This window comes from Biomphalaria glabrata, chromosome 16 (genome assembly GCF_947242115.1).
Source record: "Biomphalaria glabrata chromosome 16, xgBioGlab47.1, whole genome shotgun sequence".
NCBI classification, from domain to species: Eukaryota; Metazoa; Mollusca; class Gastropoda; family Planorbidae; genus Biomphalaria; species Biomphalaria glabrata.
In genome coordinates this window covers 2160370-2176466 of record NC_074726.1, presented here as the reverse complement: position 1 = coordinate 2176466, position 16097 = coordinate 2160370, and the positions used below count along the sequence as shown (strand labels likewise).

General features: G+C 37.1%; 1 protein-coding gene across 2 annotated transcripts in view; it reads right to left on the bottom strand.

Moving 5' to 3' along the window:
- The window catches only part of LOC106061033 (uncharacterized), a 71973-nt gene that overhangs the window by 42758 nt on the left and 13118 nt on the right, over positions 1-16097 (bottom strand). For both annotated transcript variants that reach the window (XM_056014499.1, XM_056014500.1), the window contains exons 9-15: positions 13913-13945; positions 12198-12239; positions 9854-9880; positions 8731-8781; positions 5579-5599; positions 5160-5207; positions 293-343 (exon numbers count right to left, since the gene is read on the bottom strand). In XM_056014499.1, the coding sequence (XP_055870474.1) occupies positions 293-343; positions 5160-5207; positions 5579-5599; positions 8731-8781; positions 9854-9880; positions 12198-12239; positions 13913-13945 (273 nt within the window). The remainder of the gene's footprint in view (positions 1-292; positions 344-5159; positions 5208-5578; positions 5600-8730; positions 8782-9853; positions 9881-12197; positions 12240-13912; positions 13946-16097) is intronic.

The window sequence follows — 16097 nt, the reverse complement described above, 5'->3', positions numbered from 1 at the left end:
TAAAATGAACATATATAATGTGAACATTACGTACATATATTGATAAGTAGATAGATAACATTTATATGTGTGTATATATATATATATATATATATATATATATATATATATATATATATATATATATATATATATATATATAGATAGATAGATAGATAGATAGATAGATAGATAGATAGATAGATAGACTGACAGACTGACAGACAGAGTGGGTTGACATAAGCTTCGTAAAAATAAAAGAATTAACCAAAAGAAACAGTATTAAAAACTAAACAATACATCTAAAAAATACCTCGAATTCTTTGCTTTTATTTACAACGGATTCTCTTCTTATCATGAAGGCCTATAAGAGAATAAATGGACATATGAATGAAATAGAAAAATGTATGTGTAGGAATGATGATATTGTGTCCAGTCACAGTTCCAAGTCTTCAAGTTGACACATCCCCTGCCATTACATCCCCTGCCATTAATGCCCTATCAAATATTGTTTTTAAAGCTTTGACAGTAAGCAAGGGGTTAAAAGGTTTTAAAGCTTGTTGCAAAGTGACAACGGATGTAGCTTACTGAAAACATCTAACACTGTATAGAAATTGAGCAAACACTATATAGAAATTGGGCAAACACTATATAGAAATTGGGCAAACACTATACAGAAATTGGGCAAACACTATATAGAAATTGAGCAAACACTATACAGAAATTGGGCAAACACTATATAGAAATTGGGCAAACACTATATAGAAATTGAGCAAACACTATATAGAAATTGGGCAAACACTATATAGAAATTGGGCAAACACTATATAGAAATTGAGCAAACACTATATAGAAATTGGGCAGTACATTGCTAATAAAGCTGGTGATGGTTCAGTATTGTTTGTTCCATTTGGTTCTAATTAGGGATCATTATTAAAGGGATGTCAATATTATCTTTACGCATACCACTTTTATGTTTATTCTTCTAGCCAAGGTGTGGAGAAATAAGGGAGATAATTAAGAGTGGCACAACAAAGAAGAAACGTTATTCTTGGCTAGTACAAGTGAGGTGAAAGTATTGAAATTCCTTTGAAATATAGATCAGAACCATAAGAATACTTATGATTATGCCGTTGAGAACCTATCTCAAAACGGTCATCAATAATTCGTCTTCTGTACCCACTATCATCAGTTTACTTATCTAACTGATTAACATTAAACGTTTCTATAATAGATCAAAGTCGGTAGACGTTCATTTACAATATAGAATTAACGTTTCATGTTTTAGTAGTAAGTCACACTTTTATCCATGCGACAAATAGTTTAAACATTGCGGATTTCAATTACAATATAATTTTGTTGGAAAAAAATTCGAGGATGAAATTACTAAAGAATGGAATGACCAGGGGATGAAATGACCAGAGGATGAAATGACCAGGGGATGAAATGATCAGAGGATGAAATGACCAGGGGATGAAATGACCAGAGGATGAAATGACCAAAGAATGAAATGACCAGGGGATGAAATGACCAGAGGATGAAATGACCAAAGAATGGAATGACCAGGGGATGAAATGACCAGAGGATGAAATGACCAGGGGATGAAATGATCAGAGGATGAAATGACCAGGGGATGAAATGACCAGAGGATGAAATGAACAGGGGATGAAATGACCAATGGAAGAAATGACCAGAGGATGAAATGATCAGGGATGAAATGTCATGAGATGAAGTTACACTGGATAAAGCGACAGGAGATAAAGTGACATGAGATAAATTGATAGTAAAAAACGTGACAGGAGATAAAGTGACTGTTGAGGATGTAATCAAAATGAGAAAGAAAAGAAAAGAGAAAAGAAGAGAAAAGAAAGAACAAGAGTAACAAAGAGAGAGAGCAATAGCGCTAGGTTTGTAGGAAGATGAAACAAAAATGAGAAAAGAAAAAGACGAAGAGAAACAACTGAACATGTAACGAATGAAAGAAACACAAGGATTGAAATAAGAAATGGTGTGTGGTCGAGAGGCTACGTACACTTGAGCTGGGCTATCTATAAAGGGATCTCGAGGTTCGACACCCGAGTCGAGACTTGAGTCGCGTTTACTGACCGTCTTAAGGGGGGTCATCTACCTTGAAAACTTTTTTTTTTGTTTTTAACATTTTAGACTTTTTAATGTATTCAAATGATGTATTTGACCATAGGAACACATAATATACCTTTAAAAAATATTTTTTTTATGAAATTCAACTTTTTTTCATCATAATGGGGGGTCAAGGGGTCGAATCATCTCATTTCTAAGAATGTGTTTCTGAAATAACCATTAAAGCTACAGGTCTGAAATTTGGTATATTGATAGACACCCTAACTCCTTACAGGATGACAATGAGACATTGTGAAAAATGTATATATATCCCAGATCCCCTCATTCCCTAATGTTCAACAAATGAAATTGGACCATACCGCTCTGGGCATCCTGTAAGCACGATAGTGCCACTATATAAAAGCTATTTTAAAAGAGAGAGAGAGAGAGAATGAATGAAAAAAAAGTCAATAAAAAGAAATATAAGTAAAAATGATAGAAAAAACATGAAAAATAAAGAATAAAATAGAGATAGAGATGGCACTTTAAAATAGTGAAAAAGAAAATTAAAGAAAAATATAAGAAAGAAATTGATAGACAGAAGAAATCCGGGGCGCTGCACAGCAGGCGACCTGATTATACCGGACTCTTTTTTCTAATTTTTTTTTCTGTTAATATTTCATGTAAATTGTTACTACTCAATGTTTCAATGGATGTACACTGTGTCTTTTGGATTCTAATGTTGGTATGGATTTTAATTTGTGTGGAAACGTGTATTTCAGTGGAGTTTTGTGGTAAGACGCTTGACAGTATGGACAACACACCCGCCATCTTGGAACCTAATAACGAGCCTAAGCCCAAGGCTTTAACCGAACAAATCCCTAGCGCAAAACGTAAGAAGAGAGGACGTAGAGGAGGAATACGAGTTAAGTGTAGAAGAAGAGGACAAAGAGGCTTCCTACCACCCATCGTAACAGGCAATGTTAGGTCTTTACAAAATAAGATGGAAGAATTAACAGGTTGCTGTGAACATTTGTATCAATTTAGAGAGTGTTCCTTAATGTGTTTCACTGAAACCTGGCTCAATGATACGATACCCGACTCTTCTGTTGATCTCGATAAATTTTACGTTTATAGAGCAGACAGAACAATTAATAGTGGAAAGTCAAAAGGAGGACTCGCAATCTATATAAACAAGGAATACTGCAACGCACTGTCAAACTATTGCCAGTATGTCTCCCTCCCCACAAGGCAGGGCAGAACGCTCGACAAATGCTACGTAAACATTAAGCAGGTTGCAAAGAACAACTCAAAACAATGCTGGGAGGGATTAAAGAAAATAACAGGCTGCGCCTCAAAACGAAAACAAATTTTAGTGGCTGATGATGAGAAATTCGCCAACGAACTAAATTATTTCTATTCTCGTTTTGACAAAGAAGATTTTGTTGAACTACACAAAGAACTTTTCAACACTCTGTCCAAAGGAAAACAAGAGCCCTACGTCAATTTTGTAACGGAGGATGAAGTGACATTGTTATTTAAGAGAGTAGACGTAACAAAAGCTTGTGGACCGGACAAAATTAGTGGCAAGCTGATCAAGCTATGTGCGGAGCAAATTTCTTCTATCTTCTGTCATATCTTTAACCAGTCATTGCAAACGTGCGTAATTCCAAACATCTGGAAAACTTCAGAAATCATACCAGTGCCTAAGAAACCAAAAATAGATTGCTTAAATGATTTCCGCCCAGTAGCACTAACACCTATTTTTATGAAATGTTTTGAAAAATATATTCTTAAACAACTTGTAGCAAAAGTCAATAACAGCCTAGACCCTCACCAATTTGCATACAAAGCAGCTAGAGGAACTGAGGATGCCATTCTATTGCTTTTGGACCAGCTTTATAAGCATCTCGATATACCCAAAACATATGCACGAGTCCTCTTCGTAGATTTCTCCTCGGCTTTCAATACCATACAGCCACATCTAATGCTAAACAAACTGAGTAACTTAAATGTAAGCCCTTACTTGCAAGCATGGGTTCTAAACTTTTTAACCCAACGGCCCCAGTATGTTAAAGTCAACAACACCAAATCGTCAACTCGAGTACTATGTACGGGTGCTCCACAAGGTTGTGTACTTTCTCCTGTGCTATACACTCTTTACACTAATGACATAAGAAGCATCTATGACTCAGTTAAACTCATTAAATTCGCTGATGATACTGCCATAGTCGGTCTTATTTCAGGAGACGAAACTCAGTATCGAAGCTCGATAGAAGAGTTTACAAACTGGTGCACCGACAACTTTCTAGAACTGAATGTAACAAAAACTAAAGAACTTATAATAGATTTTAGAAAGAAAAAACAAACTATACGTGAACTGCAAATAAACACTACATCTATAGAACAAGTAAAGGCATATAAATATCTAGGCATTATCATCAACAACAAGCTTTCATGGGAAGACCACCTTGGAACTCTGACAAAGAAAACAGCCCAGCGACTCTTTTTTCTATACAAACTCAACAGTTTTAAATTAAATAAGAAGATCCTTGAGACATTTTACGGCGCGACTGTACAAAATCTGCTAACATACGGAATAAGTTGTTGGCAAGGCAACGCCTCATCTAAACTGTTGCAACGTCTAGAAAACATCATTAAAAAAGCATCAAAAATTACACTCACAACATTACCACATTTAAAGGAACTTTTTGAACAAACGTGCCTAAGAAAAATCGAAAAAATCTTGGAAGACAACGGCCACCCGCTCCATCAGAACTACGCCAGGTCGTCGCGAAGTGGGCGACTGCTGTCAATCAAAACAAGAACGGAGCGGTACAAAAACTCGTTCGTACCTCACTCGGTCAGACTCTATCACCGCCACTCATTGATCAGGGAACATGAAATGCACCAAGATACCTGTGTGTAGTCGCTGAATGAACTCTTTATGTTGTCTGTTGTATTTATGTGTATTTTTCTGTTGTGTTGTCTTTATATGAGAAACGAGTCCTTGTAATCACAACAAATTTCCGTAAGGATCAATAAAGCAGTCTTAGTCTTAGTCTTAGTCTTAGTCTTAAATATATATTCATAATTTGTACCTTTAGTAAATTCATTGGACCATCATCTGTTTGCCCTTGATCGTCTTTCTTCACATTAGGAAAAACAACAAAGACACAAATTTAAAAAAAACGTCACTACAGATATTTATGTAAATAGGTCAAACTCATAATTAAGAACATTAGAGCTCACTGCAGATATATAATTAATATTTTATTTTATATTGCAAATATATGAGGCCCCGTTTGAAACAAGGCACAAGAGGAGAGTAGCTTGCCCAGAATTTTCCAATCGTTTGAAAGGCTCAAAGCCCTTCAGAATAATTTGCCCATCCCCCGATGCAGGGTGTATAAGAATGTACTAAATGGGGATCTATAATTCCAAGCAGGAGAAAATATTTAAAAAAACTATACTTTTAAAATAAGAAGAACAAGATAGAAAGAAAAAAAATGATAATTACATCTTTCTTTTTGTCATCTTTCTGAAATAGGAAGAAACAAGAAACACATTTAGAAAGGATTGAGATTGACAGAAAGAAACACAACACACTAAACACATGAAAACGAATAAACATAACACACATGAAAACATAAACATAACACACTAAACACATGAAAACATATAAACACAACACACTAAACACTTGAAAACATATAAACACAACACACTAAACACATGAAAACGAATAAACATAACACAGTATACTCGTTAAAAGTAAAAAAAAAAACAACACATCATATTATATGCAATAAAATAGATAAACACAACACAGTGAACATTTGGAAACTTATAAACGCAACACAGTAAACACATGAAAAGTTATAAACATCCATCTACGCATCCATCCAATGGCGCTACAGCCCATGGAGGGCTCTGGCCTGCTTCAACACATCCTTTCATTCACATCTCTCCTCGGCCTTTTGTCTCCAGTTATAAACACAACACAGTTGACACATTAAAACCTTATAAACATAGCACAGTGAACACATGAAAACTTATAAACACAATGGCGTTATCGGAAGAAATCTTTTAAACACAACACAGTAAACACACAAACTCTTATAAAAACAACACAGTAAACACACAAACTCTTATAAACACAACACAGTAAACACACAAACTCTTATAAAAACAACACAGTAAACACGCAAACTCTTATAAAAACAACACAGTAAACACACAAACTCTTATAAACACAACATAGTAAAATATTAAAGCACTAAACAGCAAACAACGTGAAATATTCTAAACACAACAAATTATGCCCCACGAAAACATAGTAACAGAAAACAGTAAACACACACAGTTTTTAACACTCACAGTAAACACACGAAATTTATGACTTTAACAACTTATACAAATTAAATGTGAGAAATTAATGGAAATACGTTTGAATGTAAAAGTGTTCTTTACAAATAAAAACAAATTTTTAGAATTATTAATTCAATAAAGGGAGGAAATATTAAAGATTGAAAGGCCTCCCCAAGGCCTCTATTTATTTAGATCCGGCATTGTCTCTTCTTTGGAATCAAGGCTTAGACTAATTCTGTATCTGTGGCAAACAGAAGTTAATGGTCATCAGTGATGAAAACAATAAAAAAAAAGAAATCTTCCAATTTCAGACTTAAGATCTATTGGGCAAATGATATTAGGATTATCTGTTTCCTTGGCCAACGGCTAACGAGTAGGTTGTCATGTGGCCAGCACAACGACCAGCCGATTTTTCTTTCCGTGACTTAAGTCAGGTGTCCCAAAGAGTAGGGTGAACTCAGGGGCGCCCGAAGAATCCCGGACTTCAAAATCCTTGTCTTTACAAAGATTTGAACCTAAGAACTCAGGTTGGAAAGCCAATCACCGCGTCCCCAAATCAATAGTTGAGTCATTTTTAAGCGTCTGTCTATAGCAAATCTAAGAGATAAGTCGTCAATCAAAAAGTAGAAAGAGAAAGCTATACGTGAAGAAAGTACAGGAGCGGCGCCATGTTCTGGGATAGTGGCGGGGGTACACCCCAAGTAGTTGGATTTATTCCGTGAAGAATGGTTGAAGCGTATGTGCTGACAAAATGTATTGGAACGGATATGTCCTTCAGAAGGGGAGACAAGAAAGCAGGGGCGTAGTGAACAAAACGTGCGCCCGGGGCAAGGAACTATATAAGTGCCCCCCCCCCATTTTCTATGAACATCACATAGAAATATAGGCTGCATGTGGCGTCCCCCTGAGGATTGCGCTCAATGTGCCCCCTTTTCACTACGCCTCTGCAAGGAAGCGGTGTGTTTGGTGGAATATAAGGAAATACTCTCAGAAAGTGAAAGCATGATGTGATCTTTGCTATTTAATAAAAGGGGACAATAACACAAATAAGAAATGCTGTTTTAGCGATTATATTCAAGTTTACAGTCGTTGCTTTTAGTTAAGAAAGACGTTGTTGATGTTGTTTTGGTATTTGAATGTATTTGGATGTGTTTGGGTGTATTTGGATGTGTTTGGATTAATTTGAATGTGTTTGGATGTATTTGGGTGTACTTGGATGTATTTAAATGTAACTGGATGTATTTGGATGCATTTGTATGTATTTGAATGCGTTTTGATGTATTCGCGTGTATTAGGGTGTATTTTGATGCATTTGAATGTGTTTGGGTGTATTTTGATGTATTTTGATGTATTTCAATGTGTTTGGATGTATTTTGATGTATTTGAATGTTTTCGGATGCATTTGGATATATTTGCATGTGTGCATTCTAAATCAAACACTACCTAGTCCAAACCTCCCAGAATGCCGCAGAGGACATCGGCGAGAAGGGTTTGAACCCGAGACCATCAAGACGACAACCAAGAGCACCAACCACGCTACCAAGTCACCATATTTGTGAGGTAGTGCTGACATTTGTTTAGCAAAGTTTCTGTTTTTAAATCTATCTGTCGACATGGCTGCGGCATATGGTTTAATATTGACTTTAATTTAATACTAACCATGATTTCATATTGACTTTGTTTTCTTATGGACACTTAGGTACTCCTGACTTCATGACTTCATACTTACTATGATTTCGATGTGACACTTTTATTTCACACTGACTGTGATTTTTTTTAAAAATAGTTCGACTTCAAAATGATTTTGTTTTTAAAATAGGTTTTGATTTTCTACGATCTTGATGTAAAACAATGTATGATCATTTATATTTTGCTTATATTGATTGTATTATTTTTTTTTTAATCTTGTTTGTTCCTTCAAAAACTAAGTTTGTTACGTCGTCAGAAATTATCTTATCTTATCTTAGATAATACAGACGTTACTTCAAAAAAGAAGATGATTACGTCCTACGCGTCATGCATTTAGTCATGCATATTAACCAATGACTTAAATTCTGCCAAGTCACTGGTTTTCCTGGCTAGCTCAGGCTACCCATTCCATGCTCTAATAGCGCTAGGGAAGAAGGAGCATTTGTACAAATTTGTCCTAGCATGTGGGACGAGGAATGTGCCTTTATCTTTGTGTGGACAAGGTTCAAACTCGGAAATACCGTGACGACAGTCCAAAGACCATACCACGTGACCAGCGAGCCATCCATGATATTGAACAAGGGGTAGTGGCTAGCCTTTCTTGCATCTTACCTTTAGTCTGTATTCCGATTGACTCGTTTTATGTGCGTCTCCACTGAGGGTCTGTGAAACAAAGAATTATTGTATTCTTTTAATTGCAACAATCAGTATTAGTACTATTTCTAGATTGTGACATCCATCTTCAACCTTCTAATGAACTGATCTATATATTTTTGTAAGACGTTCGCCTCTTCTATACCCGTTTCATCGTCTAAGACAGCGGTTCTCAACTTGTGGGTCGCGACCCATTGAGGGGTCGATTGACGATTTGTCAGGGGTCGCCTAAGACCATCGAAAATATGGATTGTATTTAGTGTATTCTTCTATTGCTGTGTATGTTATGGGAGGTGGAGGGTCCGCGGCAGAGTGGGGGATAGTAAAAAAGGGTCGCCGAGCTTAAAAGGTTGAGAACTGCTGGTCTAAGAGTTGAGCCGAAGGCTCTTTGAGCTCCAAGTTTGAAAAAAAAAACCTGTTTGAGCGCCAAACAGTAAAAAAAACAAAACCTGCGTGAACCACCGTTCTGTCTGGAAGAGACCCAAGTCAATGTCTATATAAAGCATTGCTATTTCCGACAACATTGGCCTCCGGACGCATGGGCTAGACATGGCCAAAGGGCCGAGTTTACTGGTAGCCTCCGCCATCTTCCTATGTTATACCAAGCTAACCGTGGGGGAACTCGCCATTAATGTAACGGTCCATTGAGGAACGGCGCATGGATTATCGACAGGGCCGTGAGAGCTCTCTTTCAACTCCGTCCGTGCAATGGGGTCACTTTCGCATACCCTTGGACACTCCCACGGGGGATTTTGTTTCGCCATTCATTTAGCCTAGTTACCCCCTCAAGTAACAGTTTCCACACGGGCGCCACTTTGAGGTAGAATAGCATGCCCGTGTCTTCTATACCCTGCACTGGTAGCAGCATCTTTGACTGTGTATAACATTAGCCGATAAACGCACAAGAGTAATCCTTGATAAATGTAATGTTTACTATCTCCCTTATTAATGAATAAATCATTTATAAATGTAAAGTTTATTATCTCCCTTAACAAAAAACAGATCAATGATAAATGTAAAGTTTATTATCTCCCTTAACACAAAACAAGTCCTTGAAAATTAAAAAGTTTATCTCCCTTACCGCTTTGATGGTGATAGAAGACACTCGCTGCAATAGAAAACAGAAATAGAAAATACTTGATAGCTATGTTAAAGAAAGTCATGTTCAAGATAGTCATGTTCAAGAAAGTCATGTTCAAGATAGTCATGTTCAAGATAGTCATGTTCAAGATAGTCATGTTCAAGAAAGTCATGTTCAAGATAGTCATGTTCAAGATAGTCATGTTCAAGAAAGTCATGTTCAAGATAGTCATGTTCAAGATAGTCATGTTCAAGATAGTCATGTTCAAGATAGTCATGTTCAAGATAGTCATGTTCAAGATAGTCATGTTCAAGAAATTCATGTTCAAGATAGTCATGTTCAAGATAGTCATGTTCAAGATAGTCATGTTCAAGATAGCCATGTTCAAGATAGTCATGTTCAAGATAGTCATGTTCAAGATAGTCATGTTCAAGATAGTCATGTTCAAGATAGTCATGTTCAAGAAATTCATGTTCAAGATAGTCATGTTCAAGATAGTCATGTTCAAGAAAGTCATGTTCAAGATAGTCATGTTCAAGAAAGTCATGTTCAAGATAGTCATGTTCAAGAAAGTCATGTTCAAGATAGTCATGTTCAAGAAAGTCATGTTCAAGATAGTCATGTTCAAGAAAGTCATGTTCAAGATAGTCATGTTCAAGAAATTCATGTTCAAGATAGTCATGTTCAAGAAAGTCATGTTCAAGATAGTCATGTTCAAGAAAGTCATGTTCAAGAAAGTCATGTTCAAGATAGTCATGTTTATCTTTCTCTTACTCTCTCGCTTGACCTTTCTCTCTATCTCAATTGCCTTCTGTTTCTCTCTCTCTCTCTCTCTCTCTCTCTCATGCCCTCTTTGACTCAATGTGCTTGACTCTCACTCGACATCTCTCTCTGTTTTGTTTCCCTCTCTCTCTCTCTCTCTCTCTCTCTCTCTCTCTCTCTCTCAATTACTCGTTTTCTCTTTCGCCCCTTCTCTGTCTCTTTCTCTTGTCTTCAGCGTAGGATTAGGATCATTCTACTTTTTTTTTAAGGGAGAGGAGACTTACACCTTATTTTATATTTACCATTCTGCTGGAATTTTTACGAAAACTATAAATCTACTAATTTACTAATTGTCGTATCTATCTCTACTCTTATTTCTATTCTGTTCACTTTTTGTCTGTCGTATCTATCTATCTCAACTATTATTTCTATTATGTTCACTTTTTGTCTGTCGTATCTATCTATCTCAACTATTATTTCTATTCTGTTCACTTTTTGTCTGTCGTATCTATCTATCTTAACTACTATTTCTACTCTGTTCACTTTTTGTCTGTCGTATCTATCTATCTTAACTACTATTTCTGCTATGTTCACTTTTTGTCTGTCGTATCTATCTATCTCAACTACTATGTCTGCTCTGTTCACTTTTTGTCTGTCGTATCTATCTATCTCAACTCTTATTTCTGCTATGTTCACTTTTTGTCTGTCGTATCTATCTATCTCAACTACTATTTCTACTCTGTTTACTTTTTGTCTGTCGTATCTATCTATCTCAACTACTATTTCTGCTATGTTCACTTTTTGTCTGTCGTATCTATCTATCTCAACTACTATTTCTGCTATGTTCACTTTTTGTCTGTCGTATCTATCTATCTCAACTACTATTTCTGCTCTGTTCACTTTTTGTCTGTCGTATCTATCTATCTCAACTCTTATTTCTACTCTGTTCACTTTTTGTCTGTCGTATCTATCTATCTCAACTACTATTTCTACTCTTTTTACTTTTTGTCTGTCGTATCTATCTATCTCAACTACTATTTTTGCTATGTTCACTTTTTGTCTGTCGTATCTATCTATCTCAACTACTATTTCTGCTATGTTCACTTTTTGTCTGTCGTATCTATCTATCTCAACTACTATTTCTACTCTGTTCACTTTTTGTCTGTCGTATCTATCTCAACTACTATTTCTGCTCTGTTCACTTTTTGTCTGTCGTATCTATCTATCTCAACTACTATTTCTGCTCTGTTCACTTTTTGTCTGTCGTATCTATCTATCTCAACTACTATTTCTACTCTTTTTACTTTTTGTCTGTCGTATCTATCTATCTCAACTACTATTTCTGCTCTGTTCACTTTTTGTCTGTCGTATCTATCTATCTCAACTCTTATTTCTACTCTGTTCACTTTTTGTCTGTCGTATCTATCTATCTATCTCAGCTATTATTTCTACTCTGTTCACTTTTTTGTCTGTCGTATCTGTCTATCTCAACTATTATTTCTACTCTGTTCACTTATTGTTTCCTCACTTTTATCTATGTAACGTCTGTATCATGTAAGAAGAAGATAAGAACGTCCCTTACCTTCGTCATTTTCGAACGCTTTTCCGCCAGTAGATCAGTGCCCTGAAAGTAATAAAGCTATTCTATAGAATTGTTTATAGTGCAACTTAAAGATACGTAGAGAAAAAAACTTGTATCTGTTCTATTGTAGAAATATTCCGAAAGCCGATGAAATAGAATTTTACCAGTTACATACACACGATAGATTTCATATTAGCTTGTGTTTGGTGACTATTTCAGCTTGGGAAGATCTCATCCATGTAAACCTCAATAACATCACCACTAACATTGTTAACTCCGTTTATATATATATATACGGTCTCTCTGTCAGATGATCTAAAGTTTTTCTGTTTCTTTTGCTCACGGTTAACTAGGGTGACATGTGGCCAGCACAACGAGCAGCCTCCTTATCCCCCCCCCCCAACTAGAGTACACGTTGAAGCTGGGTGAAATTCGAGACGCCCCTAAAGTTTCCGACGTTAAAAATCCCAGTGTCCACCAGGATTTTGATCCGGGACCCCTCAGCTAGGAAGCCAATCGCTTTACCACTCAGCCACCGCGCATCCAATTATATATATATATATATGTATTATAGTAAAACAAGTCATATAGAGACAACAAACACAGGCAAATGCTCATTCCTCATCATCATCTTTCCTTTGCGTTCCTCGCGGAACAAATGGCCTCGGTAAAAATCACACCACGCTCCACGGTCTCTTGCTAGTTTTTTTAATGGCTTCCCACCTCTTCCCTTCCCTCTCGGCTTTAACTAGTCTACTTGAAAAAAAATTTCATGTATGTGCAATATAGCTTTACATTAGAGGTGAGGCCAAAGGCCGAGCACACCGTGGAGGCTTCCACACACTCCTCTTCTCGGTACCACAGCAACCGTGTTTGTCGTAAGAAGCGGTCCCTTGTTGAAGGGTCGTTCTCTGTAGTTCTCATTGGCCTCCATAGAGGCCTTATCGTGACCTCTAATGACCTTCGGGTTCCACCCGTGCACCATGCTGAGGCTGAGAAACATTCCCCGGAAGCACGAAGTACCATAAGGCATATGTGCACTAAGTACAAAAAGGCCTACGCACTCAATAAAAAGGACCTAAATGCACAGTGCACTACATAAAAAAGACCTATGTGCACAGTGTACTACATAAAAAAGATCTATAGGCACAGTGCACTACATAAAAAAAGACCTATGTGCACAGTGCACTACATAAAAATACCTATGTGCACAATGCACTACATAAAAAATACCTATGTGCTCAGTGCACTACATAAAAAAGACTTATAGGCATAGTGCACTACATAAAAAGACCTATATGCACTACATAAAAAAGACCTATAGGCACAGTGCACTACATAAAAATACCTATGTGCACAGTGCACTACATAAAAAGACCTATAGGCACTACATAAAAAAGACATATATGCACTACATAAAAAGACCTATAGGCACTACATAAAAAAGACATATATGCACTACATAAAAAGACCTATAGGCACTACATAAAAAAGACATATATGCACTACATAAAAAGACCTATGTGCACTGAATATAAAAGTTCTACGTGGTCTAAATAAATTTGCTACTAAATTAACAAAAAAAAAAATCAAAGTCGACTAAGCACAAAGTGCTCTGTCTCATTGTGATCTAAGTACTTAAGTCATCTATGCACTAGGTAAAATACTCGCTAGTTTTCAAACTAAATACTGTCATACTATCAAGGAGCTCTTACCGAAGAAAGTTTACTGGCAGCTCGGATCAAACGCTGAAACAGAAAGAGACTATAATTTAATTTCAATGAAACCGGAATGCTCTTGGTGCAGAGGAATTATGTTCTTGTACTTATGTTATTTGTTATTATTTGTTATTTGTTATTTATGTCAGTGATGGGCAAACTACTATGATGGGCAAACTACGACCCGCTGGCCCAATCTGGAGAAGTTTCATCCTGCTTGCCACATGTTTCGTAATAATAATTAAAATAGCACTTTCATTGACAATGAATTGAAAAATTAAGCTTTGAATACGGGTTGAAATGTGGATACAATACTGCGACAAGCAAATTTTGTTTCTTTTGCAATGAATTCTTAGTGGCTCATAGGAGTATAATAGTATTGTTATAAACCTGGTGGTGGCACAGATGGGGGTAGTGGTTTGTGTGTAGTCAGCCGACGCAAATCGCCCCAGGCCAGCGCTAGACGAGCGGTCAACCGTGACGAGTTACGATGGTCAGCCGAGACGAGTTTCAACATGACGGCTCAGGAGCGTCACGAGGGACGTAGTCATCTGACCACCCAGAATGGTCGAGCGACGTTCTGCCCGGTTCTAGAAGGCCAGCAGGGACCCTATATAAATGAGTGAAGGTATGAGAGACCAGTCAGTCGCAACTTCCCGATCTACAGTTTGTTACGACGGCTCAGTACAAGTCCGAGAGGGGACGGAGAGACCAGAGCAAGAGTTGATACGGCGGCACGGCTATTAACAGGAGAGCTATTTGTACAGTCTTGTGTTACGTGCTGGCAATTGTACAATATTGGCTGTTATTTTATTGACATTAAACTAGTACGTTATTTGAAGCCCGGAGTTGTCATGTTCTTGAAGTTGATGGTGTCGTGTGGTGCAGTTTGCAGAGAGCCTGGATAGGGAGATTCGTAACAGTATCATAGGGCTTCACTCCTTAACACAATAACACAATTGTCGAGTTTCAGTTTTAAAAAACTTTATATCCAAGCTCAGAACATTTTTTGATATCTTATAAACCATATCTATTTATAAGCAGCTTTGAAAAATCTGTGTCTGAAATAAACGGACAGGGGGACAACCTTAGCTCTTAGAATAATTTACTTTATAATTTTATTGGAAGTATTGTAAACTCAAAAATAGACACACATTTTTTGTAAAATGTTTGTTTTACATAATTCGGATGTTCCTTCAGAGTTGAAGATAGTTTACTTCCTAGTCCAAACCTCCCGCAGGACGACGGGGGATGGGAGCGGGCAGGGTTTGAACCCTCGACCGTCGATAAATCCGAACGACAGTCCAGCGAGCAAACCGCACGACCAGGCAGCCATCCATTTTTACATATGCTAGGACCATTGTACAAGATGGCAATATTATGCAGTCTGTATGAAAAATGCGCCAGAATCAGCCAGGAAAACCAACGACTTAGCAGAACTTAACATAAATGATTAACATGCAAGACTAAATCGACACATGAAGTAATTCTGTAGTCCATAATATAACATCTGCTCTCAGATTGAATGTCATCTGTCTATAAGGTAGATTATGCTTCTGTGGCCGAAGACTAACGAGAGCGTCATGTTCGGTTTGAAGTCGTACAAACTTTATTTATGCATTTAAAAAGCGATCACGGTAACATTCACAGAGAATCCCCCCTTTCTTTTCCCCTCTCTCCTATCAGATACGGACAAGTAAGCATAAGATTGCGCTAAACAAAAACAATAGGTACAAATATTTCTAAATCCACAAATTAATATGTGTTGGTCTAGATCAGGGGTTCTCAACCTGTGGGTCGCAACCCCCTTGGGGGGTCGATTGACGATTTGCGAGGGGTCGCCTAAGACCATTGAAAATATGGATTGTTTTTGTCTATTCTTTTATTGCTGTATGTGTGTGTGGGGGGGGGGGGGTCGCGGCATAGTGGGGGGTTGTAAAAAGGGGTCGCCGAGCATAAAAGGTTGAGAACCGCTGGTCTAGATCTATTACAAATATAGTTACATTACTGATCCGAACCAATTGATATGATAACTTTTTATAGAAGCTTATTTATTTTTTTAAGTACTTTTGATAGTGGTTTTTTTTTTACATCTTACCGTGACATTACGACGGACAGACAACACAAAAGCAATAGTTGTTTTTCCCCCCTCACCGAGACGACTAAAATCTTAAGTACCAAC